This window comes from Triturus cristatus, chromosome 6, assembly GCF_964204655.1.
Source record: "Triturus cristatus chromosome 6, aTriCri1.1, whole genome shotgun sequence".
Taxonomy (NCBI): domain Eukaryota; kingdom Metazoa; phylum Chordata; class Amphibia; order Caudata; family Salamandridae; genus Triturus; species Triturus cristatus.
Genome location: NC_140589.1, coordinates 1,323,511,733 through 1,323,538,840, shown reverse-complemented (window position 1 = coordinate 1,323,538,840; position 27,108 = coordinate 1,323,511,733). Strand labels below are relative to the sequence as shown.

Below are 27,108 nucleotides of genomic sequence, written 5' to 3'. Positions count from 1 at the left end.
AGCCACTTCTAAAATGTACCCCTCTTCCTATGGGGTACCCCAGGGCTCTATTTTGAGTCCTCTTTTACTTAATATGTATATTAAACCTTGGGCAACAATAGCAGAGGAAGCAGGGCTGTGCCGGTTTCCTTATGCTGACGACACCCAGATCATCTTTTCCCTTTCCACGGAAAAGATGTGTGGACCTTCAGTGCTTCAGACTGGTTTAAGAAATATTGCATCGTAGATGCAAGCTAATCTTCTAAAGCTTAACGGCGAAAAAACCGATGTCCTCATTTTGGGGAAATCTCTGGGGCCCTCAGCATTGGCCATGCGAAATGGGTGATCTCCCTCAGCCCTCTGCCTATGTCCGCAATTTGGGAGTCCTGATTGATGATAAACTATCTATGAAGCAGCAGGCTGTAAAGGTGGCTGCCACCTGTTTTACCATCTTAAAATGGTTGAAAAAACTATTTGGATGCTCCCGGTTTCCACCCAGAAAACCGTAGTCCAGGCGCTTGTGACCTCAAGAATGGACTATGGAAACATCCTTTATCTGGGATCTAACAAGGATGTTACACGGAAACTACTAGTGGTCCAAAATTCTGCTGCCAGGCTGCTATCCTGGCTTTCTATAAACTGTTCAACTTCCAGTTCCCTGCGTAATCTTCATTGGCTTAAGGTAGAAAACCGTGTGAAGTTTAAGGCCATGAGTTATATGTACAAAGTTAAAACTGGTTCCTCTCCGAAATACTTACAAACTTTGGTTCACCCTTACCAGCCCTCTTGTGTGCTTCGCTCGGCCACTCAGGGTAAGTTTGTGGTGCCTAGAGTTAAACTTAAAAGAATGGATGGGCGGTCATTTGCCTGTCTTGGCCCAGTGTTCTGAAACTCCCTTCCCATTGCAATTCGCAATGAAACCCCATATCTGATTTTTCATAAACTTTTAAAAACATGGCTATTTAATCAATTTTAATCTGTATTTCTGATCTTATTTTATTGCTTTTGGTCCCCCGTCAGATTTAGCGCTGGGAAACCCTTGTTGGGTAGCTGTGCGCTGTATAAAATTAATTTAACATAACATAACAAATGCTTTACAAAAATCAAACTTGAGCAAATTGGGATATAGCAAAGTGTCCTTATAATCACTAGAACACATAGGACCTACCAAAGAACCAACCTTATATAGCTGTTCCACTGAGGTAACAATCAAATTACTACATTTGGCATTAAAATCCTGTGCAAGCATGTTAAAATTCATGCATTTGCTAGCAAATTATAATCCCGTTCATCAATAAAGTCAAAAAGAAACCCAAAATGTGGTTTGTCCATAGGAGAAAAATTGTCAGTGAAAAAGTTGACGACAATAATACTAACTGTTTTAGGCCAATTCACATGAAATGCTAGGATTAATCACCAGTTTGTTGAGATAGGCAAAATTGCACAATCAAGTGTTGTTTTGAACAAAAATGAGAACACCTGCAAAGGCACAACCAACCACAGAAGGAGAGGCAGGGACAGAAAAGCAAATCAAACCATCACAAAATAAATCACTCGTGGCCATGTCTCCTGCAACAAAACAATGTCACAGGAGCTCATAAATTCAATCCAGTTCTTCAGACATAATTTTGCTGCAAGACCTATAATAGTCAAGTTCAGCAACTTAACCAATTTACTAGTACAGGATGAGTTAAGCGGGAAAATAGATCTCGCACAGCTATAAATTTATCAGAAAGCCTTGAATCAAGCTTGGTAAGAGAAGAAGGGTTAGATATGGCAACAACTTGAGTGGATATAACAAACCCCTCCAGTCAACTGTTCCTGCACTCACCGGATAAAGCATAAAATCTATTGGCACTGGGCACACAGGGGGGCAAAATCTTAGAGAGCCCAGGTGTGGGGGGGATACATGTGGGGGGCATACTTAAATCCCAGGAAATAGCCTAAAGGTAAGACCTTGGTAAAACAATGTCATGCGAGACCCAAATAGGATTATTGAATACATGTTCCTGCAATAAACAGGTTAGCAAGGTTTACGATGATCCAGTCACCCTGAAATTCCTTTTTCATAGGCCACACCCAATTCACGCTAAGAACAAATAAAATGCCTTTGAACAACTTGCATTATGCTTGATATTGGACCGTCCCCAGCGTTTGACCTTAGTCAGTAATTGCTCAATGCTTTTAACCACCCGAGGGGCATTTCAAGAAATGTTGGCTAAAATAATAAAAATAGGGACAGGCAGCAGGCAGTATAAGGCACACAGAGTTACTTTCCTTAGGCCCAGCCAACACAGTTTTGTTAAAATGGTAATTTAAAGGTGGGGTAGGCTGGATACACAACTGGACTGGCTGCACAGAGTCTGCCTAGGTAGTTTGTGTTTGGTGGGTAGCCGGAGGATGACTTTTTGAGCTTAAGGGCAAGTCTTTACCAGCTGGAGGTGAAGTCTGTGATGAGGCAGCAGTAGTAGGGCTAGTGGTAGGGTCCTTCCGACATATAGCCACCATGGGCTCCAGAACCACTGTCAGAGCCCTTCCAATAGCCTCTAAATGCTGAAATAATGGTCGGAGACAGTTGGACAAGAGGATTTTAATTTTGTCACAAACCTGAGGGAACAGTTAATATCCATCATTGACCAATGGGGAAATATAGGGAGTTTGTGTTGTAGGTTGCACCACAACAGCCTCAGGTGACCTCGTCTGCTTTGGTCCTTTTCAGAGTTCTGCACGTGGTGAACTAACAATGGATAGCAAAGCAGTCATAGAAAGAAAAGGTTTATTTGAGGTGAATGAGATTTAAGTGGGAGCTGGTTCAGAGCCCCTCTTCTTGGACCATGCAAATTGCTTGGGCCAGAGCTTAAAGACTGTTGGAGACCATAAACTGAAAGAGAAAGGCGTCTTTCAGCTAGTTAATAATCTCTTTGTCAATGATTCCCACAGCTCGCTCAATGAAGCCATCTTGGGTGGAGTTCTTAGTTTTATTGGGATTAGATAAACCCAATTTATGATTGTCCGTGATTTATAAATTATAAATATTTAGATTTCAACCAGTAAATGAGGGGTATAAACTGAGAGATTACGGTAATGAGGTCCTACGTCCGTAGCAAATATATCAAGCTAGAGGGTGTTCATATGCTAAATAAGCACATACAATACAATAACAAGCTGATGCGTCTACTGCTATCTTACCAGTTAACAGAAGTACCATAGATGAAAGAGGGAGCGTAAAAACCTCAAAGGGACGCCCAGCCCAGTCAATGACGGGGCTGCAATTGGCTTTGCCCATGCTAATCCAGCATAGAAGGAGATGTGTCCAAGCTTAGTAGCGCTTGCAAAGGGTGTGGATAGCTTCCTCCGACCCTCTCCTATTGCAGGGCAGCCTGTGACTGGCAGTCCCTCCACGGAGCAAACAAGTATCCCCTCATTGTGGTGATTCCAAGAACCGTAACAGAGGGTGGGTTGGTGTTCGCTTCTTTCTGGCGAGGCTTCCTCAGTTTTGGTTTGTGAGACATGTGGCCTTACCCTTAATACAACACAGAGTACAGGGCTAACACAAACTGTTCCCGGCGACCGCTTTACATCACAGCTCCCAATTACGTGCATTTAGGATTCATCTGGTCTAGCCTGCTTAAAGGCTTGACTTATTAATTGCAGGTCCCTCTCAAAACACTCATCTGACATAGTTCTACTACTGTCAGATAACAACCGGGACTTTATATTTTTAACTGAAACCTGGCTGAAGGAAGGCTTTAATCCTGACCTAGCCTTGGCTATCCCTCCAGGTTGCCAGATTATGTGTACTAATCAGGGAGGAGGTAAGAGAGAACATGGGGTCGCCATTATCCTTAGAGAAATGTTCACGGCATCATCTGTGCCGGGCCAAATCGAGAAACTAGAGGGTCTCGTTTTCAGTATTAAGGTAACCCCTACCTTCTCTTTTTCGGACATGGTGGTATATAAACCCCCAGACTGCCCCAAGAGCTGCTTCCTCTAACTGTGTGACTAACTGTGTGACATTACTGCGCACTTGGTCCTGCAATATGCTAACTTTACCGTCTGGGGATTTCAATACCAATGCAGACAACCCTAAGTGTACACAGGCTTCCCTGCTAATCCAGACTTTGGCGGATCTGAACCTGGTACAATATGTCCTGTCCCCCACACACAAAGCAGGGCACAAGCTGGACCGAATTTATTCTAATATTTCTTGTTTACATGCCAGCTGCCCTTAGCGTCTGTTCTGGACTGACAATGTCTTTGTCCTGTTAACTTTTTATGGAACAGATCACTTGAAGAAGACAAAGGTCACTCCTGTGGTGAAGGGAAGATGGCAGAATGTTACAGAGGCGCCCCTTGCGCTCTCCCTGCCCCTCACCGCTTTCATTTACAGGCAACCTTTATTATGCTGTCCTATTTAATCAGTGGATGACCAATTCCTTGGACTTTTTAGGACCACTGAAAGTTCTTACAGCTAAAAGATCCAACCCCTCTGCTCCCTGGTTCTCTCCTATCTTAATAGCACAGAAAAGCTTGTGTAAAAAGCTAAAATCTAGCTGGAGAACATCTCATGGCCCGGAGGCGAAGCGGTTATATAAATCGGCTCTCAGCAATTTTCATAAACTTTTGCGGAAGATCATGAGATAGCACTTCTCGTCACGCATTGAGGCTGCTTCCAATACCTCCAAGGAAGTATTCAACATAGTGATGTCCTTTGTATCCCTCAATGCGGTAAAAAGTGTTTTTAATCTTTCTCCCGAACTCTGCAACAAATTATCGATTTTTTTAATGAGAAAATCTGTACAATGTACTCCATCTTGCCCAATAGATACAGTGCAGAAACAATGCCGGCTCCTACCGCTAACTGCAAGTGGGATCTTTCTGAGTTCTGTACGATATTGGAAGGCGACTCACTCAATGAGCTAGTAAAATGCAAATTAGGTTCTACCATACTTCATTTTGTCAATTCATTTCTTGACAAAATCTGGAACTCATCCTTAAACTCTGGCCTTTTCCCTGCTACCTGTAAACAGGCATTACTTCTCCCGCTTCTCAAGAAACCCAATGCTAACCCTAGTGTTCTTAGTAATTACAAGCCCATTTAGCTGCTGCTGGCCCCTGCTAAGATTCTGGGAAAGCTGGTAGATCACCAGCTATCTTCCTTTGTTGAGGCCAATGGTCATCTCCACGATGCTCAGTCAGAAGAGCAGGATACAGGACCAAAACGGCACTTGTCAATGTATCAGAGTCTGTAAGGGAAACCCTAGACAGAGGCTCTTCAGCCATGGTGGTGGTGTTAGACCTTTCAGCAGCATTTAACACTGTGTCCCACTCCACTCTCTTGAACAGATTAAGCCAATCTGGCTTTCAGGGCATGATCCTTTCCTGCCTGAAATCTTTCTTGGAAGCCCAATCCTAGCGTTTGTATCCCCACCCTTTCTCTTCTTCCCCCAAATCTCTTGTCTGCGGGTACCTCAGGGTTCTGCCTTGAGCCTGTAGCTTTTCAATCTTTACCTGGCCACCCTGATTGAAACCTGGGGGGTGAAGGTGGCCTCTTACACGGATGACACACAACTGTTGTTTTCCTTTTGGGAACACTCAAAAGCAGCTCTCCTCAAATGTAAGGAATGTCTCAAAGGCTTAGCTGCCTAAATGAAGTCTAATTTCCTCAAACTTAATTCCAATAAGACAGAGGTTCTCTTCTTCAGCCAGAATGCCCCCCACAAATTTCTGGTGGCCTAAAGAACCTAATCCTCCACCAAAACCTACTAAATCGGCGAGAAATTTGAGCATCATGTTTGACTCTGACCTCTCCTTCATGACCCTAATTAGACAAACTCCTTGATCTGCTTTCCGAAACTCAGATCTGTAAGGAAGTTGATAATTACGTCTGCGAGGAGACCTGCAAAATTGTGATCCATTCACTTGTACCTTCGCATTTAGATTATGCCAACAGCCTTTATCAGGGTAGGCCTGCTTTTCAGACCAACAGAATCCATACCATTCACAGCTAGGCTGATTCAGCACATCCTTTTCTACCAACACATTTCATCTCACTTAAAGCAGCTATACCGACTCCCAGTAATGAAGCGGATTAAATTTAAGGCCCTCAACCTGGCCTTTAGAGCCCTCTCTACCAGAGGAATAGACTCTAAAAGCAAGACAGAAAGCTGGGATCCAATAACCACAAACATATGCGAATTCCCAGATATTCCAAAGTCTGGCGCAGAGGTAGCTTATTCACTGTATTAACTACGAAGATTTAGAACACCTTACCACTCAAACTTCGCATGGCTCAGTCAGTTGACAGTTTTAAAAGAGCTAAAAACGTGGCTGTTCGTTCAAAATTAGTGCTTGATGACCCTATATGTTTTCAATCCCTGCTTTGAGCACAGGGACGCTTCTGTCGAAGCAGCAGTACCCTTTACCAATGCACCTTGATTGAGCACCAAATTATGAGCTATTTTACCTGACTGAGCAGCAGTCAATAGCAAGATAGTTAGATGGGAGTGGAAGTAAATAGGTGACTGCGTGTGGAGCCTAACCAGACCTCGTTCCCCTATTATGGGGGATGAAGCATAAGTAATAGGTTGACTCCTGTGCGTAAGCATCACATTGAAATGTTGGAGGCATGTGGTTACACGCACAGCCCTGCTATGTACCATGCCTCAGGGGTTAGGCTAAAGCATGTTAATGCTGGTGTCTGCATCACTGCACTAAAACGCATAAGCCATACATTTACAAAGCTCCTCGACTGTATGGGGATCAGTGAAGTGCTCTGCTGTCATAAAAGCGGTATGTGAGCTGTGCTTGCTGTGTACTGCCATGCCATTCTGCCCAGGCAATTCATATTTTAATGGCCTGCTGGCTGGGTCTGGGGGAAGTCACAACTCTTTGCCGTGGTGACCTGACCCCAGTGCAGTCTTAGACTTCTAGTTATAATATTATGGTTATTATTGTACTTTTATAACAAAACAGCCAAGTAAAGGTAGTGATAAAAGGTATTGATAGTTTCCGCCGCTGCTCGGCAAAAACCAAGCTGTTAGACGCAGCCTAAGAGCCACATTTGCCAAAGGATCATACGGTGGGCCGCTTATGTACAAAAACTAATGCTCCAGAGGTAAGGCAAATTCTTATCTGAACAAGACATAGTCAAAATCAATGTTGTCACTCACAGAGAACATACACACATTCGAACCCGAGGGTTAAACGTAGAGTGCCCAAACATGAATGCTAGAAAGAGAAAGTTGAATCTTCAGGTGACAGTCCTTCCTGGTGCGAGAATCAAGGCTGAAAATACACCCCACATAACGTGAGCCAATGCAGATATAACTAATAAGTGGAGCTGCGAGTGAATAGGCCACACAACTACACGTTCCAGAATAAAGGCGAAAATGAAATGGATTTATCGCCTCATCACCACAAAAGTATTGCATACAGACTTCAAAATATATACAAGTTCGTGCGTAACTAATTCCCTAGACAGCAAACCCCAGCACTCCGCACTGGACGTGGAGAAAATGAAAAAAACAAAAAGCAAGTACTTGGTCCAGTACGGATCCCTGCGCTCCGTTCTTTCCAATTCCAGGCCCAGCTCGCCCCACTGCATATATGATTCAGACAGGCAGCTCCACTGTGATCCTGATTGTCTTATTTGTTCTGCCTCGCCCGCCCAGGCGAATAGAACTACATAGCTCGCGTGACCGAGTGGACCCTTCTCGGTCCTCAAGTGTGGCGCCGGCCCTACAGGGCAGCGCCGGCATGCAGGCAGGATGCAATCTTTGCTATATTATCCAGCATGTGTGGGGCACGGGAGTTTTACCTCGGTTCGGCTGACGTAGACAGCCGGGTAAAGGGGTGCACATAGCACTAACACTTCTGGCCAGCCCAGACGAGCTTAGCAAGATGACTGAGTGATGACCGTCTACGACAGTCTGACCGAAAGCCTTTGCTCTCTGCCGCCGACTGCATTGCAGCCCGCGGCAGCCCACCCGACGAGCAAACCTACCAAAGAAACCGGGGTATACGCGGCACATGTGAAGCGCTTAATCACCCGGAGGGACCGCGCCAACCAGAATGGAGGAGGCATCGCCATCGTCCACAAGAACACCATCCGCATCACGACCAACTCCGAAGACACCCTCACAGCCTCCGAACACCTGCACTTCCAGATGCACACCGACCCCAAGACCACCCTCAGAGGCACCCTCATCTACAGACCCCCGGGACCTCGCACACAATTCAGCGAAGACATCGCCGACTTCATCAGCCCGCACGCCCTCACCTCCGCTGACTACATCCTCCTCGGGGACCTCAACTTCCACCTGGAGAACAACAACGACCGCAACACCACCACCCTGCTGGACAACCTCGCCAACCTCGGACTCAAGCAACTGGTGACCACCCCCACCCACTACGCCGGCCTCACGCTAGACCCCGTCTTCTCCTCCAGGAAGGACATCACCTTCACCCACGCCACCGGACTCCACTGGACAGACCACAGCTGCGTCCACTTCAGCTTCAGAAGGACCACGACTCACCACCACCCGCAACTGGTCCCCCGCAGAAGCTGGAACAAGATCACTGCCGACCAGCTCACCACATCCCTGAGCCAGAACCCCCCCCCACCAGATCAGCGAACCCCAACCAAGCCACCAACAACCTCACGAAATGGATCAGCAACTGCGCAGACAACCTCGCTCCACTGAAGACCCCCCCCCGCCAGACCCGGCACCAAGAAAGCATCTTGGTTTACCGACGAACTCAAGAGCTCCAAGAAGAACTGCCGGGCCCTCGAGAAAGACTGGCGCAGAGACCCAACTACAGACAACATGACCACCCTCAAGCTCGCCACTCGAAGACATCACCAGCTGATCCACGCCACCAAGAAATCCGCATTCAAGGAACGACTGGACAACAACGCCCGCAACAGCAAGGAACTCTTCAACATCGTCAAAGAGCTCTCGAACCCCAGCGCCGGAAACAACAACATCACGCCCTCGCAAGACCTCTGCAACTCGCTCGCCTCGTTCTTCCACAGCAAGATCGCAGACATACACAACAGTTTCAGCACACAGCCAACGCACCCTACGACCGGAACGCCCCCCACCACCACCCTCCGCGCCTGGACCCCAGTCAACACCGAAGACACCATCCGCACGATGAACTCCATCCACTCAGGATCTCCAACCGACCCCTGCCCTCACCACATCTTCAACAAGGCCGACTCCGTCATCGCACCCCACCAGCGGGTCATCATCAACGCCTCCTTCGACACCGCCACCTTCCCAGAGAGCTGGAAGCACGCCGAACTCAGCGCCCTACTGAAGAAACCATCAGCGGACCCCACCGACCTCAAAAACTACCGCCCCATCTCGCTCCTTCCTTTTCCGGCCAAAGTCATCGAGAAAACCGTCAACAGACAACTGGCCGCCTTCCTCGAGACGAACGGATCCCTCGACCACTCGCAGTCCGGCTTCCGGGCCAACCACAGCACCGAGACCGCCCTCATCGCAGCCACCGACGACATCCGAGCTTTGCTCGACAACGGGGAAACAACGGCCCTCATCCTCCTGGACCTCTCCGCGGCGTTCGACATGGTCTGCCACCGCACCCTAGTGCAGCGCCTCAACAACATCGGTATCCAGGAGAAGGCACTGGAATGGATCCTCTCCTTCCTCGCCGGAAGAACACAGAGAGTCCGCCTACCCCCGTTCAGATCCGAGGCCACCGAAGTCATCTGCGGCGTACCACAAGGATCATCACTCAGCCCCACCCTCTTCAACGTCTACATGAGCCCCCTCGCAGCCATCGCACGCCAACACAACCTCAACATCATCTCCTATGCCGACGACACCCAGCTGATCCTCCCCCTCACCAACGACCCCGCCACCGCCAGAACCAACCTACACGAAGGGATGAAAGACGTAGCCGAGTGGATGACGAACAGCCGCCTGAAACTGAACTCAGATAAGACGGAAGTCCTCATCCTGGGATCATCACCCTCCGCCTGGGACGACTCCTGGTGGCCCCCTGCCCTTGGCAGCGCACCCAAACCAACAGACCACACACGCAACCTGGGCTTCGTCCTGGACTCCTCCCTCTCCATGACCAGACAAGTCAACGCCGTCTCCGCATCATGCTTCAACATCCTACGCATGCTACGTAGGATCTTCCGGTGGATCCCCACTGAAACCAGGAAGACGGTCACCCAGGCCCTCGTCACCAGCCGACTGGACTACGGCAACTCCCTCTACGCCGGAACCACAGCCAAACTCCAGAAACGACTCCAGCGCATCCAGAACGCCTCAGCACGCCTCATCCTGGACATTCCCCGACACAGCCACATCTCCGTACACCTGAGAAACCTGCACTGGCTCCCCGTCAGCAAGAGACTCACGTTCCGACTCCTCACCCACGCACACAAAGCTCTCCACAACCAAGGCCCAAGATACCTCAACGACCGCGTGATCTTCTACACTCCCACCCGCCAGCTTCGATCAACCAGCCACGCCCTTGCCGCCGTCCCCCGCATCCGAAGAGCCACAACAGGAGGAAGATCCTTCTCCTACCTGGCTGCCAAGACGTGGAACTCCCTCCCCATCCACCTCCGCCTGACCCAAGACCACCTCTCCTTCAGGAAGCAACTCAAGACCTGGCTGTTCGAGCAGTAGCGGACCCCCCTACCCCAAGCGCCTTGAGACCCTCCGGGTGAGTAGCGCGCTATACAAATGCTTGATTGATTGAATCTGGCAGAAACACTCCACAGTCACTTGTAGACTGGCAGCCCAAATGTGTAACGCACTCTCACAGTCGCTCTGACAGGGATTACAAATACGCCCGGGCAAGCTAAAAAAACAAAAGTGGCCCACATTTCCATATTGCCATTCCTGCTTCGGCTACATTTTATTAAAAGGGGGGGGGGGGGGAGGTAAAAAAAAATGCGCGGATTAGTGTACACTGGTGAAACACACCTGAACACAAGTGAGGCCACTTTTGCTCAGGTGCCCCCTCCCCCACTCAATATGCATATATTACGGGGGGGGGCCAGCAAGAGAAAGGGAGTGACACCTCTGCCCATTGATAAAAGTGAGGTAATGGACGCCCATCTACCTCCAGAAAGGCCACTCAGGCACCCACGGGGCCGCTGGCAGCATCCAAACAATGCAGAAATCGCCCAAATGCCCCCCCCCCCTTGCTCAAAAAAGAAGCCCACAGCTGGAATTCGGGTACCGACGTACCGGACTTTGCCCGAGTGCCCGCGTTACCAATCTGACCCTTGAGACACTACACTGAAGTTCACTCTAATCTCTGCTGGCATGTGCTTTAACCGGCAGTACTGTTAATTGGAATTGCAGCCAGTTAGTTTACATAAGGCTGAGGCATGTTTTTCCAATTTATATTTCAGACATTGTGACACAAAAATACCGGGGGTTAGGTTATCTTGCTCCAGCCACACACAGAGAATGAATCATATGTAATAGCAATTTCTTATTAATGATGTGTGGGAATTTCCCGTTCCATGCAGCTTTAAAGCTCTCAGCTTGGGAAATGCACTCTCTTACGTTTTGAAACCTCAGTTGGTTAATGCAATCACTGTATATGTTTTGTGCATAACCTCGGAAAAACAAAATGAAGCCCTGGTTGGTGCAGTGGGGAATAATGCCTTCTGTATTATAGTGCTACGAGGTCTCACCCTGCAACTTAAAGCACTGTAAATATGTATGCCATTGTTTTAAAAATGTATTGCACAAGGTAGAAGAGAGACTGCTGTGGACGGTCATCCTGGAAAGAGGCATTAGGCAAGCGAACTTCCGTTTCACGGGTTAGCTGCATTTTCAAGATATTTATAAAGCTTCACGTTGCTTAAAAAGGTTTAATTTATTTTATTTATCTCCCATGCAGGTCATTGATTGGTTTTACTCGTGAGAAAGAGTCACTCTAATTGTCACCGATTTTGCAGTATAATGTCACTCATAAGTACATTAAAACCATGGAAATGCTATATAAGCAATCAGAAAACGTGGCAGTATGTACGTACAACACAATTGCCATTACATGCCTCGGCACTGCAACTGCCGAGCCTTCCTCCTGGGGGAATATTGTTCACGGACAGTCAAATGCCACAGTGGTCAGTCATGGAAACAGTCACGCTGGGGGCTGCTACACGTCAGGAAACATCTCCTCGGAGACCACGATTGGCGAATATAGACTGCGACCTAGATACTCTCTGACACATGGGTTCCTGATACACACGTTCCAGGCCCCCAGGGACACAGACGCAGGAACCCTATGCATTGATTTCCTAAATGCTATTTTTACTATGGGAGGCCGTAAGATAGTCACATTGCTGTACAAAACCTTACACAAAAATGACTGACCCAAATGTTAAAGCGGGGCAAATAAAAGAAACACGTCAATCATCACTTATCCCCCTGCATGGGGATAGTGTAGAGAGAAATGTAATATCATGTAAAGCTCCTCAATACCTTCTGATCGAGTTCGCGCTATATACAAGTGCCAAAAACAGCTTCCTCCTTACGTAGGTTGCCAAGAACTGGGATTCACTACGTAAGCTAATGGGAGGTGCTCTCTTCGTTTGGTTACAAACAAAGATAACTTTGTCGCCAAGGCTACATAACAGCCTGCCGCTGGGGTAGTCACACTTACAGACTGCTAAGGCTAAGCTGTTATCTTGCTGCCCACCTACGCTTTCCCATTGCAGACTTCTACCACAAACTTCCATGTGCTTACCTGCCACGGGTTCCCATGCCGGCAGAAACCGCTCCTCCAGATTTAGCAACCTTGCCGGGACATCAAGTTTTCCACTTCCGGGTAAGAGGCCGCTGTAAGGTGACTATGGCAACGCCGTTGGCGTCCTACGTCACTCACAGTCGCAGAGTGCACTGAGGCTAGGGAAGGGAAAACGGACCGACTTGAGCGATGGAGGAGGGTAAGATGTGTATAGAGCAGCACATAGCTTGAGATTCATAGGCCAGATCGGGCGCGGGCATGTAGTTTAAGGGAGCAAAAATATCCAACTGGCTGTGGGTCTCACAACTTGTATGTCAATTTCGCTGGTTTAAATGCTATGATTTGAGGTCATATTTTTTCCCTTTCAGACATTACTTTTGGCGTGAAAACATTATCTTACCGCTTGGAATCTTTATGAGCTAAGGTGTAAAGAAGGTTATGATTGCTGGTTTACGTTTTGCAACCTTTAATTTTTAAATTAACACCCTTCCTGTCTATTATACACCACCTATGCTAAAATACTAGTAATGTATTTTCGCCCGCCAAAAACGAAATTCAATCCAATGCAAATAGACGGGGAAAGTATATTTCCTAATTTTTCTTCAAATCTCCCTCCACGATGCTCCCAAATGTTAGCTTTTATGTAGTCCGAGCAGCTCCTTTGTGTTCTCCCTCACTGTTTGGTTTAGGGAAATTAGATCATGGGCACTCGAAGACATTTTCCCAGGGGCAAAAAAGTATGATCGGTGGCATAACCAAGGACAGCATTGATGCAAGCAGGTTGGGGGCCTGGCGGTGGGTGTGTAAGGTGGGCATAGGGGAAGCGAAGCATGTACATGGTGTGGATAGTGAGTGATGGACTTTTTTTTATTTAGGGTTTCATTCCATGCAGCCCTCTACTTTGAGCCCCTAGTGTCTAGATGCAGTGTATATTTCATAATTGCTTCCTTCTGGCAACGGGAATCTGTCATGTATTGTCCATTATAGGGCAACCTTGCAATATTGATTCCCAGGCAATTGTGCTGGAACAATATTCAGAATGGGATGCTACCGTCAATGTTACATTACTAAACTCATAGTAGTTTTGAAAAATCGTAAGTGTCACTGGACAAGCATGTGTAGCAAATGAGTCACGCCCCTTCATGGTAAAAGTATAGTATTTAGCTGGTGGCGCATTTTGGAGCACATTGTCGCAAATGTATTACTAAAGCATGGTGTTGTAGCGCAGTGTCATTTACAGACAGCACATTCTCCATTGTACTCACTACTAAATCTATACAGACATACAATTTTACTGATAAAACTACTTAGCGCACAAAGGATAATGGATGGAATTTGGGGTTCAGAAAATATTTGTCATTTGCTCATCACCAAGTAAAGAATCTTGATTTGTTTTGATCCTATTACACTTCAGAATTACAAAGAAGCGCCTCAATTGTGCTTTCCTATATTTTGATATATTTTGAAGTAGAAGTAGAGTTAATTTATAGGTATTTACATTTTCTTTCACACCAGAAAGATTGTCATATAGTTCATTTTACAGAATATGCTTACACAGCAATTTCCATGTTTAAAGAATAATTAGCAATTTGTCAGAACACGTAGCCTGACATTTGATCTCTGTCTTTAAATGCACAGCTAATGTGACACGATAAAACCAAAATGCAAATGCATCTTTATTGCTCATTCAACTTCAAAAATCCAGTGCGGTTATTTTGGGGGTGCTGCAGTACCCACGCACCCTTCTTTCCAGCGCCTATGGTCCCAGGCACAGTCTTTATTCCTCAAACCCAATTTTACATTTACTTTGGAATCGCCCTTTCATGTTCTGCCTACTTAATCAGTTCCTTTCTCTGTCCCCAAAGTTCAGATCCGGCTGGGGTTTTCCAGCACATTGCGAGGTGACGGGGAGCTAATATTAGTGGCAGATTTATGAATCTATATGTGTTGGTATTCAAACCTAGCAGGCAAGTTGCTGGTGTGTAAATAATATTTTTATCAGGGTACATTAACACATTGCACCACTGTTTCCCAATATTTTGTAAACAAAGGGCAACCCCACACCATATGACCAAAATTAACCCTCTCTGTGTTATATTGTTGGCATGCTGCATATGCATCTGGGAACATTAAATTGAGTCTTTTAGGGGTGATCTAGATTATGTAGATAATAATACTGATTGGTTTAAATTTAGCATTCCTAGATGTACGAGGAGTGTTTTTTAGATTTTGTCTTCACAGTGCTTGCGCTGTGCTTGAGAAATCTATTTTTTTAATATACACTTAAAATGGACTTACATCCCACCTCCTCTCTTTCCTGGCTTCTCATTGGTTCCTGTGCGTGCCACTTACCTTTCCTCCATTTCTGTTGGCTGTAGCATATTTTCCTCCATTTACCAATGCTTGTTCCTTGTCTGCTTCTCTTATCAGTTTCCCGCCGCCGAAATACTGTTAAAATCCCCTTTGGTGGAACTATATATTCATAAAGTTTTGCCTTTAACCATTGCAGCATATTTATAAAAACAATTTATCACCCGTAGAGTTTAAGTGATTTCCAAAGAATCGTGGGATGTTGCGCGGCACAACCGAACCTCGAACCATGATCCCTTCTCTTGATTCAGCAGCTATGGCTGCTGCACCACATCCTTTCCACTCCCGTGTTATCTGTCAGGGAAGTCTTTCCCTCTGCGGGACGATGAATGACGAAAACAGCTATTTATTCATTACATAGACGAAACCGACACATTACCAATGCTTGTTTAAAATAGTGCTCCAGTCTCCCTCAGTCAGTAGTATTCACATGCCTCCAGCCCTTTGATCCCGCAAGCCAGTCAGATTGCCCTTAGTCTGCACCTGCAGGTGTTTATATACGAGGGCAATCTCTCAGAGTTTGCCATTAATATATGATATGTCCTTCAAGCAGCCATGTAATGGGGACTCTGAGGTGCCCCACCTCCACCCAGTCCATATTTTAGCCTTAAATGCTCAATATAAAAGAAAGTATTGAGTTAGGATCTCATATTCGCGACCAAGTTTTTGAATTCTCTTAATTTACCCTTCTCAAACAATTTCCCAACTGTGGTTGAACCCTTTCTCACTATCAGTACTGTAGCCCTCCCCAAATGCCCTTGTGTGATAACATTGATAAAGCAATTATAGGATGCTCGCGTGCATGTGGAAATCGTGTATGCATTTTCTAGAGGTCTCTTGACCACACGTAACTAAGCATATGAGCAAAAAGCCACTCATATGGAGGCTGCAGTTTACCAAGGGATTAATGAACAGATTCAAGATTATGTCACGAGAAAGTACACCAATCTGTTCAATTTCTTATGCACACCATTGTATATATCTCCATCTTGTGGCCTATTGCAACTGGGCTACTAGCTAGTACAGTTCCATATCAGGAACCACCAAATCACCTTTATCCGAGCGCAATCTAATTTTGGCCGGGGCAATTTAACGTTTTTTCAATCACCACATTAATTTTAGGAGTAGTCATTCTAATTCCTGAAAAACAGCTCCGGGTATCTGTATGCAGTTGAAAAGTTTCTTGCAATCAACATTCGCTTTTCAATCACAGTATGAGTTGTTTGTCTTTAGTACACACATAAAATTAGGTTCCATGGATGGAAATATTCATAGCCAGTGGATGGATCAGCATAGATGTTAAAAATCTAGGGAGAGATAGGTGACCACTGTGGGATGGGACCCCACGAGAATCCAGCTGAGTTGTAGGAAGGGAGTCAGATACACGGGCAACATTCGATAATGCAGAGACCGGTCTCCCATGCAAAATGAATAAGAATAAAGTAACAACACACAGGTACTTGCACCTCAACATGAATTGAAAGATGAAACACATCTGAATATTGTTTAGGCAATTGAGACAATTGTTGTTTATGTGGAGGATTGCACTCGAGGGGCCATATGGCTTTCAATTTAAAAGCAGCAGGCAATAACAATATACTACTATCTACTATGAGCGCATCCTCATTCGTCATTGGTCAGACGCCCGGTCCAATATGGTTTTAGGAAACAGGTATGGATTGTGGAACAATGTATCAATCTTGAACTTTTAATGGGGAAATATTCCAGGGCAAAAATGGGTTTTCTATATTTATGCTTTGCAGACTTGAGTAGCGCCTTTGACCTAGTAGATCGTAATCTATTATGTGCAACACTGATTTTTATAGGTGCACCAAGACCAATTGTGGGCTTTCTCTCACGTCTTTATGAGAAACTATCTGGCCAAGTTCGGTTCGGCCCACAAGGGGAATGCACGCCAAAATTCCAAGTGGGGCGTGGCATCAGACAGGGCTGTGTCCTGACACCACTGCTGTTTTCATTATTTATTAACCGGGTGGATAGCCATCTACAGTCAGTACAGGCTGATGCTCCCAAGGCTGCATAGCATTCAATACGAGTGCTGCTTTATGCTGTTGTTGCAGTACACATAGCCAGAACACCAGTGGGCCTGCAGAAACTGGCGAATACATGGCTTAAAAAAAATGGTTATAAATAAAACTAAAACATTTACCATGGTCTGTGGTCAAAGGTGGAAACCAGGCAGAACATTTTTTATTGATAATATCCTAATAGCCTCAGTAAACTCCTTTTGTTATCTGGATATTTCATTTCCAGACAACGGCTCATGGTCACAGCATATACCAAATACCAGAGCCAAAATGAGTAGGGTCCCCAAGGGGATTTTTAAGTTTGGCTCTAAATTGGGTAGTAGGCCCATTAGGTAAAAGGTAGCTATTTATAAAGCTATGGGCATGACTATTGCAACATACGGTGCTGGCCTGTGGGGCCATGCAAATGGCCATTCATTATAAATCGAGGAAAATACATTTCTAAAACGACTCTTATGTCTGCCACCTTGACCATCTTTTGGTGAGACCCTTCTAATTATGGATATCACTATGGGCAAGGGAAGAGACTAGTCTTACGAGAAACATTATCCTCGACTATCTAGCCCTGAATAAGGCCCTAAATATACCCTGGTTAGCTTACATTAACTCTTGCCTTAGTAAATTGTTTAATCTGTCAATCTGGTCTGATTCCACCCAGTTTACATCACTGTCTAAGATTAGAATTAAAAATAAACTTTTTCAAACCAGGCTGGACAAACGTGAGTCAGATGATGAACTCAAATCAACTGTCACATTCTATAAGTCCTCGGATAATGAGGAGGGGGATAGCAACTACCTGGAATATGTACCCAATTTGCAGCACCGATTTGTGCTGTCAAGGCTGAGATGTGCAATTGCGCATCACCTTGCCGCTCCCCTTTATGAGGTCCTGTCCCGCATATATACTTTTTTGTCCATGTGACGGACAGAGTAAACAGAGCACCATGCACTTTTTATTGTTTTGCAAATTGTACCGGATTCCTAGGCTACTGTATTTGAAACCTATGCTTGTTGCCCAGAATATTAGATCCCATAAAGCAGCAATGAAATACCTCGTGTCACTGGGCGATCCCTCTTTGTGCTACTATATTGCACTTTTTATACTGAATGCTATGAAAATTAGAAAAGCCCACTGTAAAGGATAGTGAACTGTTATTTATGTTTTTATCTTTTTTAATCAGATTTATATTATTGGCTGTTGTCTAAATTCAAGTGAAGATCTGTACAAATGAATTGTAACAGATGACCAATTGCTCTTTTTTTGCGCTAAACTGCACTAAGTAATTTGGAAATTTGGATAATGTGACTGTGGTTTTTATTGTAGTATTTTGATATTGGTAGGAGTTTTAATTGATGTACTTTCATGGTTGTTTTTATATTCAACCGAATAAAGTTTACGAACAAATGATTAACAAATCAAGAACATTTTTGGGATAGGATGTCAAACAATTCCTTGACTACACTTACAGTAGGAGCACCATTTTGGGAATCTAAATACATCCATTTATAAAATATTTGGAATAAAATAATGCCCCAAAAATTGGAAATTCCGGGGATTGCTAGGAGAGTCTCCCCCTTACACAAGTACAAGTTATGGTACAGAAGCACTCTGCTGAGTTGGGGTGGTGGGTAGTTCTAGATCCACTGGGCAGGGAGGCAGGGTGGGGGATGGGGGATGGGCACCAGTTCAAGATTTTTTTTTCTTTTAGTTCCAGGTACACGGTAATTTGAGGTATGACGCACACTGTATTAGATGGACGCTTTTGTCGTGGAACTCATTGCACTCGATCACAACTGATATCACATATGCAACAAACGGCACCTGAAATTGTAGACACTGACACCCAGTCCATGACTCCTCCTGTATAGGCCCCCCACCCTTACTGTCGTATCTTGGAATGTTAATGGGTTGGGCGACAAGATCAAAAGGGGTCTGGTCCTACAATATCTCAAACGCAAAGCTCCAGCGGTGGCCCCGTTACAGGAGACACACTTGGTGGGTTCGACATGCAAGGCCTTAGACAGGTGGGGCTTCAAATGGTGACACACTCTGCATTCACCTCTGCTTCACGAGGGGCGGGGATCCTGATTCAAAACAGCTTCCCTCTTATCATAACTGGGTCCTGGTCGGATGATCAGGGACGCTTCGCAGCAATATCTTGTCAGTGGGAGGGGAGATCATATAACTTGGTGTCGGTCTACATCCCACCTGCACTCCACCAGACAGCCTTCCCAGCCCTGGGTAGATTTCTATTGACATTACCACACGGGGAATTGATCATAGGTGGAGATTTCAACACCACAGTAGATGCCGCAATCGACCGCAAACCCCCCAGGGACCCCAGCAGTGCCACTCTTCAATTGAAGGAATTCACAGTCGCGCTGGGACTCGTCGACACCTGGCGCACCAGATTCCCACGGGAAAGACAATATACCTTCCACTCAGGGGTCCACAATAGCCTATCGAGGATAGACTACATTTTCACACTTGCAGCGGGGCTAGAGAGGGTCCTGGAAATAGCACATTTGGCCATAGGTATTTCTGATCACTCTCCGGTCCAAATTAAACTTACATCGCATGTTCTGGGGCGGAAACGGGTCTTTCCGCTCCACCCTGGCTATCTCAAAATTCCCAAGATACGAAGAGGTCTGCTTAAGGCCACGGGACAATATTTTGTTGAAAACGAACACTCAGTTACCTTCCCGACCACCCTGTGGGAGGCATACAAAACGGTGATAAGGGGACAAGCAATATCATTAATTACCAGGTACAACCTGGAACAGCGGCAGCACTTAGGCACTCTGGAACAGGAAGTGTCCCAGGCTGAGCGCGAACACGCTGCAAACACCACTGACAACACAACACATGACGTGACTCTGGCGCAGCAGGAATACATGGCTTATGCATGGGAAGCGGTGAGGGCTAGACACACTGCAACACAGCACACGATCTATGAAGTGGGGGACAAGACGGGCAGGCTCCTTGCATGGTTAGAGAGACGAGAGAGAGCCAGCCGCTGGGTTTCACAACTACAGTTAGATGACGGTACTGTTACTACAGACCCATAACAGATAGTGAACACCCTCACGGCCCACTATGAGAAGGTGTACACCTCCACAGCCACTGCTACAATTGCGGAAAATCTGGCCTTTCTCCGGGACATCAGACTGCCCGTGTTAACACATGATGCAGCACAAGAACTGGAGGCCGATCTGACATCAGACGAGTTGGCGCTGGGAGAACTACACATGGGGAAGGTGATGGGGCCTAATGGCATACCGATAGAATTCTATAAAAAAGCGGCCACCCCTCTAATGCCCCACTTACTCAATATGCACTGTGACAGTCTGGACAGGGGAGAATTACCTAGGGACCAGCGCCTGGCGACGATTGTTGCAATTCACACGTCAGGTAAGCCACCACAAGACTGCAATTCGTACCAGCCGATCTCACTGATAAATGCAGAAGCAAAAATACTGGCCAAAACATTGGCGATACGGATGCAGCCGCATCTTACAACACTGGTCCACCTGGACCAATCTGGGTTCATGCCAAACGGTAACACGGCGCTCAATCTGAGGCATCTATGTGGAGTCATGGCGCATATATCGACCATACAAGAAGACGCCGTCATTCTCTCTTTAGATGCTTGCATGGTGTTCGACCTTGTCGAATGGCCTTTTCTTTTTGCAGTCCTTCATCGTATGGGTTTTGGCCCCAAGTTCTGCGCATGGGTCCAATTGTTATATACTAAACCCCTTGCACAAGTAGTAGCAAACGGCCGCATATCAGATGACTTCCCACTGGGGAGGGGAACTAGGCAGGGCTGCCCTCTGTCACCGCTCCTATGTCCATTGCTATTAGAACCGCTGGCGGCGTGGATAAGGCAGGACTTAGTTATTCGAGGATTGAGGTGGACCATGGGATGGGAAGACCGTATTTCGCTTTATGCGGATGATTTGCTCCTCTATTTGGCATCCCCGGCGCGATCCATTGTTAGCCTGTTAGACATCTGCGCCTCCTACGGGAAAGTCTCAGGATACACTATAAATTGGGCAAAATCACTCTTATGTGTATTGCATGCCCCCCCCACCATGGCTCCCGCCACGTTGTGACCTCCAAATAGCGACCAGGGGGTTTAGATATCTTGGCCTGTTTATCACTCCTCAGTCCACACACTTCATTGAAGAAAACTCATGGGGCCACTCAAGAGATTCCGGCAAGATGTAAAACACTGGAGATCGCTACCACTGACATTGCTCGGGAGGGCCACCCTTTTTAAAATGATGGCGCTGCCCAGATTTCTGTACGCCCTACAAAATACCCCATTCCCGGTCCCCCTCACATATTTCAAAGCGATTGACGTTGAGGTCACCACTCTTCTTTGGGACGGAAAGCCAGCTCGCATAGCAATGCATAAATTAGCACGGAGTTGGTACGATGGGGGCATTGCTTTGCCCAATATTAAACTGTACTATTGGGCCTCACAACTCATGGTCATTAACCAGTGGCTACACGCCTCTCAGCACGAACCCGCCTACCGCATGGACAGGTATGCCCTTCCAGCTGATCACATTATGAGTGCCCTATACAATACCCCATGGGGATCCTCTCTTACAGACCCAACAGCCCACGCTATCCAGTTATGGCACACTGCGCAACGAGCACTGGGATGGGAGGGAGTTTTAACGCAGGCTACACCTCTCTGGGACACCTGGCAGCTAGTCAACTTACGTCACACTAAGGGATTCAAACAATGGGACCTCATAGGTATTACCAAGATAGGAGACCTGTGGAAAAAAGCGGAAGTAGTAGCTTTCGCTCACCTAAGGGATACGTACGGTATGGCAACAACAGAAACATTCCGATACATAGAGATCAGGCACGCACTTATGGGAGCTATCCCACCTGGAACGCAGTTACCAGAGACCTCCCATCTGGAGGACAGACTCCTTACTGATCTTATGTGTAAAAAGGTCATCTCTCAGACCTATCGAAAATTAATCAACAATCAAACAGATCCCACTCTGACTCAGAGGGACCGGTGGCAAATAGATGTCGGAGACTTAGACGACACTGACTGGCAGGAGGCACTCGCGTCACCGCGAGAGGTAGCGATCTCCTCCAAACTCAAATTAGTGCAGCAAAAAATGCTACACCGCATATACTATACGCGCACCACATTACACCGACTGGGGAGGTCGCCCACTCCCCTCTGTTTGCGACAATGTGGCCTGCCGGGCACGTTCTATCATACCCTCTGGGAGTGTCCACAGATAGCACCCTACTGGGCGTCAATCATGAGCACGATCTCGTGGGTTGATGGAGCCACCGTCCTGCCAAAACAAGAAGGTGTCTTCTTAATATTTGGGAGCCCACCGACCTAAACCTAAGGATGCAGGACTGGGTGGCCCTAGGAATGATGATTGCAAAGCGTAATATAGCCCAGCTTTGGGGAACAGGGTTGATTCCCACTTACCGAAAATGGGGATGTGATATGGACAGTACAATGGTGGCGGAACGAGCAGTTTATATGCATAGAGGGTGCCCCTGGAAGTGGTCAAGGATATGGAGTAAATGGAACAAATTCCGAGGCAATATATGCGACCCCCCACAGGATGATTCCATATCTGAAGTCAGTGACTGAATGGACGTTCTGCACGGCGGTGCAGTGTTCGATATTACTGTTCCGTGATATACTGCAACTGAATAGACCTTTTGTATATTGTATTGATGACAGATGTGCTTTCCCTACTTTGCAATGTATGGTATGCAGAATAGGCCTCTCCCGTGAAATATTGTTATTTTTCATGTTTGTCGTACATATTGCAACGATAAAAGATCAATAAAATGTTAAAAAAAATAAATAAAATTGGAAATATATACGTGATGTGAGTGCTTTCTATTTCCAAGTCTGAAAACACAAAACAGATGATATATCTAACAGTCATATTTGTAGGACTCCTAAGAACCTGTGGAAGGAACTGGACTATGGAAATCAGGAAAAGATGAAGGCAAAATAACAAGCTACAAGCAGTGGGGGAGGGCAGAGCCTTGCTGCTATGCCGTGAGGACGCGGGCGGTAGAAGTTACTCACCAACTGCGATCGCCCGGCCCACTGCAGCCACCACACTAACACTCCAGAGTCTGACTAGGAGTCCTTGGAACAGGAAGCTCCATGAGGGGCCTTAGGATGCTTGAGGGGTTGTGCCGCTGCTGCAAGAAGCGCCGACTTCGGCCCAAGAAGTCTGCGCCTTCGCTCATCCAAAATGGTAGCCCCACACAGTTAGCAAGGGCCGCGCAAGAGAAGAGTCGACTGCACTGTGCGCAGTTCACACTGCCCAACAGGTCTGGCCAAGTTCTCCTCAGCCCCCCGGAACTTGAAGGGGACCCGGTCCCGGCATTTTCATTGGGCCCTCGTTCCAGGTGACGACAGGGCCCACGAGTGGGCGAAGTGTACAACCATCCTCACCGTGCCTCAGATACCTTTGTAACTCGCGAAGATGCTGGCCAGAGCTGCAGTAGCGTGACCGGCGGCGGGCAGACAACAATTGGATGGAGGTATGCCTGCTGGGGGAGATGGCACCCCCGCCCCCCAATCTTAAGCTATTATAGGGAGCCCGTTGGTCTAAGAGTTGCTGCAGAAACACTGTAAGGGACAGCCCCCGCTCTCTTACCAATGCTGCTGGAAATTGCTGGGGGGCTTGTAGAGCACCTGGCCCCATGCATGGACTGGCATCAATCCCAGGTGAGGAGCCTGCCCTGTAACCATTTGGGGTCCCCTTCACCCTGGGGGCAAGAACCCTATGGCGAGGAGGCAGGGGATGGTGTTTAAACTGTATCGAGCACCTTCTGACCTGCTCCTGAATGTTGCTGTGCAGTTCCTCCGCCTCACCTGTGGATGCATGGGCACTGGATAGTCTATTTGACACCACGGCTCGGAGCTGCTGACAGCTGGAATAGGAGAGTTAACTTTGCCGCTTTTGGATACAGGAGTGATGATGCTGGGTGGCTCCCTGACAGTTTGAGGCCCTTGCTGGACACTACTGGCGTACACTTGTCTTCCACTGTCCTCCTGGCACAACAGCTGGATGGTCGTAGCAGATTGAGTTGCCACTGGACCCCTATCACGCCCTGGCCTGCAGATCCCCTCCCCAACACCGGTCTGTGAGGGCCCCTCTGGAAGGCCCATAAACATTATTTATACTCAGCACACTTGACACCCGGGCTACTTGGACTCTGTGTCCTTCCCCAGAGCCTTTAAGGCCCTTGCTGGTGGCTGGCAGTGCAGTTGACTGAGACTTCCCGGATTGCTACTGGTACTATGTCTGCCACCAGCATCAGAACAGTAGCACCGCAGGCCAATTGTTGAGGTCTGACCATCCTAGTGATTGCCGTACTACTTCTTCTTCTTATATACCTGTTTGTGTGGGCGGGAACACAATAGGCTGCACACAACGAGCCAAGGAGGAAGCACCAACGAGCGCCTCCCAGAGGGGATCAAGCAGAGTGCAGGTAGTGGAGACACTTCATCTCTTGATAGTAAGTTTGATAATGGCTGCGATGGATTCCAGAGCAGCGAAACTCGGCCTCATCCATGAGTACTCCAGGAAACTGTCGGAGAGGGTCACTACATTGGAAGTCACAGTGCAGTCACTGGCACCAGCTGTGCAACATACAGATCATCACCTCACAGAACTAAAAGCCCAAATGAGGCGATCAGGAAGGGAGGGCCTGCCAGAACAATATCCAAGTTGTGGGCCTCCCAAAACAATTCCAGGGTGACCATTTGTTGGCTTTTCTCTGGGATTGGCTTCAGAAACTTGTGACTCCAGAGGGCCTATCCAAACATTTAGCCCTGGCACAAGCTCACTGTATGCCCACACAGCCTACTCGACCGGGGGCCCCTCTTCTCCCAGTGATAGCTCACCTCCTTCACTTCTGTAATAAAGATCACCTTATGCAGCAGGCCCACGCACATGTGCCGTTCATGGTGAAAAAGGGCAATGTCTTTTTATTCCCTGACTTTATCCTCCAGATACAAACCCAGAGAGCATAATTTCTCGTGGTCAAAAAGAAGCTGCATGACCTGGGCTTGCTTTATTCCCTGCTGTTCCCAGTCCCGCTGAAAGTCCAGACAGAGAATCAAGTGCACTTTTTCATTAATCCGGCTGCGGCTTGGGACTGGTTGGAGTCATACCATCAAGTTACTGTATGCCTGTTTGATTTAAAAGCGGTGAAAGCCCCGAGACTCCGGGGGCAGTCTCTACTCCGTGGAGCCAGGTCTGGAGAATATACTTCTGGGGGTTACCCTGGGCAAAGCAGAAGAACTTGTCTGATGGACAACTGGTGGGCGTTTCCTAAGGAGTAAACTATGGTTTTCCTTGGGCTGTGGAGTAGTGGTGGATGCATGTTATTACTTTTGTCGATTACTACTGTTTTTTGATTTGCATGGGCAGGGGAGGATCTAGGCTGGGAGGGAGGGGGCGGCGTTCGCGCCTACCATCCCACTACATTGGACTTCTTATGTTTTTTCTCTTTCTCCCTCTGGAATTGGTTGTTTCTTCCTGCCATATCATACTCAGTTACAAAATTAGTTGGTCCCACCGTTGGGCTTTAGTTGGCTCCTTATTGGGCCCTGTGTTATTCATTGTTTGGACAGAATGTTATATGTCGCAGTCCTAGGGGGTGTGTTGGGGGTTTGTGATTTTGACCTGTTGGTTTGTTTTTTATTGCGCGGTTTTCTTTTTAATGTGGCACATTTGGTGCCGAATTATCTGATATGTGCTTGTTATGAGCGGCCTGAAATAGCTGTATTTTGTTGGGGCACTTAGTGGCAGTATCCCTGGACTGGACCACATGGTGACCCAGATTAGACTGATCATATGGAACATGCAGGGCCTATCCACCCCCTCTAAACTCTATAATGTTTTAATTTACCTGAAGCGCAGAGGGGTACCGATTGCATTCCTGCTGGAGACTCACCTTATGGGCCCTGAAAGCTTAGCATTGCGTAGGCAATGGAGGGGCCAGGTATATGCCACCACTTACTTTATCCTTGCATGGAGAGCACTAGTTTGGATCAGGCCCCGGGTGCCATTCCAGTTACACCGAGCAATAGCTGACCCCCACTGTCTGTATCTTTTAGTGCTGGGATGGTTAGATGGTAGAGATCTTGGCTTAGTGAATATTTATGCTCTGAATGTTAGCCAACCTGCATTTCTGACTGGCTTGACCCTACTGTAGGAAAGTAGGATCTGCTTCTCATAGTTACCCCCACTTTTTGCTTGAAGTCTCACTGTTTTTGACTAGTCTGACTGGGATCCTGCTAATCAGGACCCCAGCCTATCTGCTTTCTCCCTTAAATTGACATACATGTACTTTGGTACACTCCAGATTGGATACTGGGGTACCCTTGTCAGTCCCTAGTATATGGTACACCATGTACCCAGGGCATAGGTACCCCAGAGGCCTCCCATGAGCTGAAACATGTATTATGCCACCCATGAGAGGCCATGCAAAATGGAACTAGAGATCTGCTACTGCAGCCTTTGTAAGGTGGTGCTTGCACCACTTACATTAGATATAGGTTCACTATATCTAATAGTCACTACACTTAAAACGTATAAGTCACCCCTTAGCAGGCCTTGACAATCCTAAAGGCAGGGTGCGTGGTTTTATGTGAGAGGGCACCCCTGCATGAGCAGAGCCTCTCTGCAGCCTTCGGAGACCATTCTCCCGGGTTGTCCGTGACTCGGCTGGACATATAGGAAGAGGTGCATTATAACCTCGCGTAAATGGTATCTCGAAAACGGCTGCATAGAAACATATCGTGTTTGGTATCAAACACCTTGAAATCATACCTCCACACCAGTAACTGGTGTGAGAGGTATGATTCCACCCTTCTGAAGCGAGCTTTGTGGGGTCACTGGTCTTACCGGTGCCAGCCTTCTCGTCCTG

At 47.0% G+C, this 27,108-nt stretch overlaps 2 protein-coding genes across 4 annotated transcripts in view; one reads left to right on the top strand and one right to left on the bottom strand.

Moving 5' to 3' along the window:
* Positions 1-12,869, bottom strand: part of DHX57 (DExH-box helicase 57) — a 387,132-nt gene extending 374,263 nt beyond the window's left edge. The window contains exon 1 of one of the 2 annotated variants that reach the window (XM_085612312.1): positions 12,730-12,869. The gene's annotated coding sequence lies outside the window, so the exon portion shown is untranslated. The remainder of the gene's footprint in view (positions 1-12,729) is intronic. The other variant, XM_085612311.1, reaches the window with a different exon arrangement.
* MORN2 (MORN repeat containing 2) overlaps positions 12,620-27,108 on the top strand; it is a 241,183-nt gene continuing 226,694 nt past the window's right edge. The window contains exon 1 of one of the 2 annotated variants that reach the window (XM_085612313.1): positions 12,620-12,810. In XM_085612313.1, the coding sequence (XP_085468439.1) occupies positions 12,720-12,810 (91 nt within the window). In that variant the 5' untranslated portion in view covers positions 12,620-12,719. Of the gene's footprint in view, positions 12,811-12,857; positions 12,929-27,108 lie in introns of those variants that run through there. The other variant, XM_085612314.1, reaches the window with a different exon arrangement.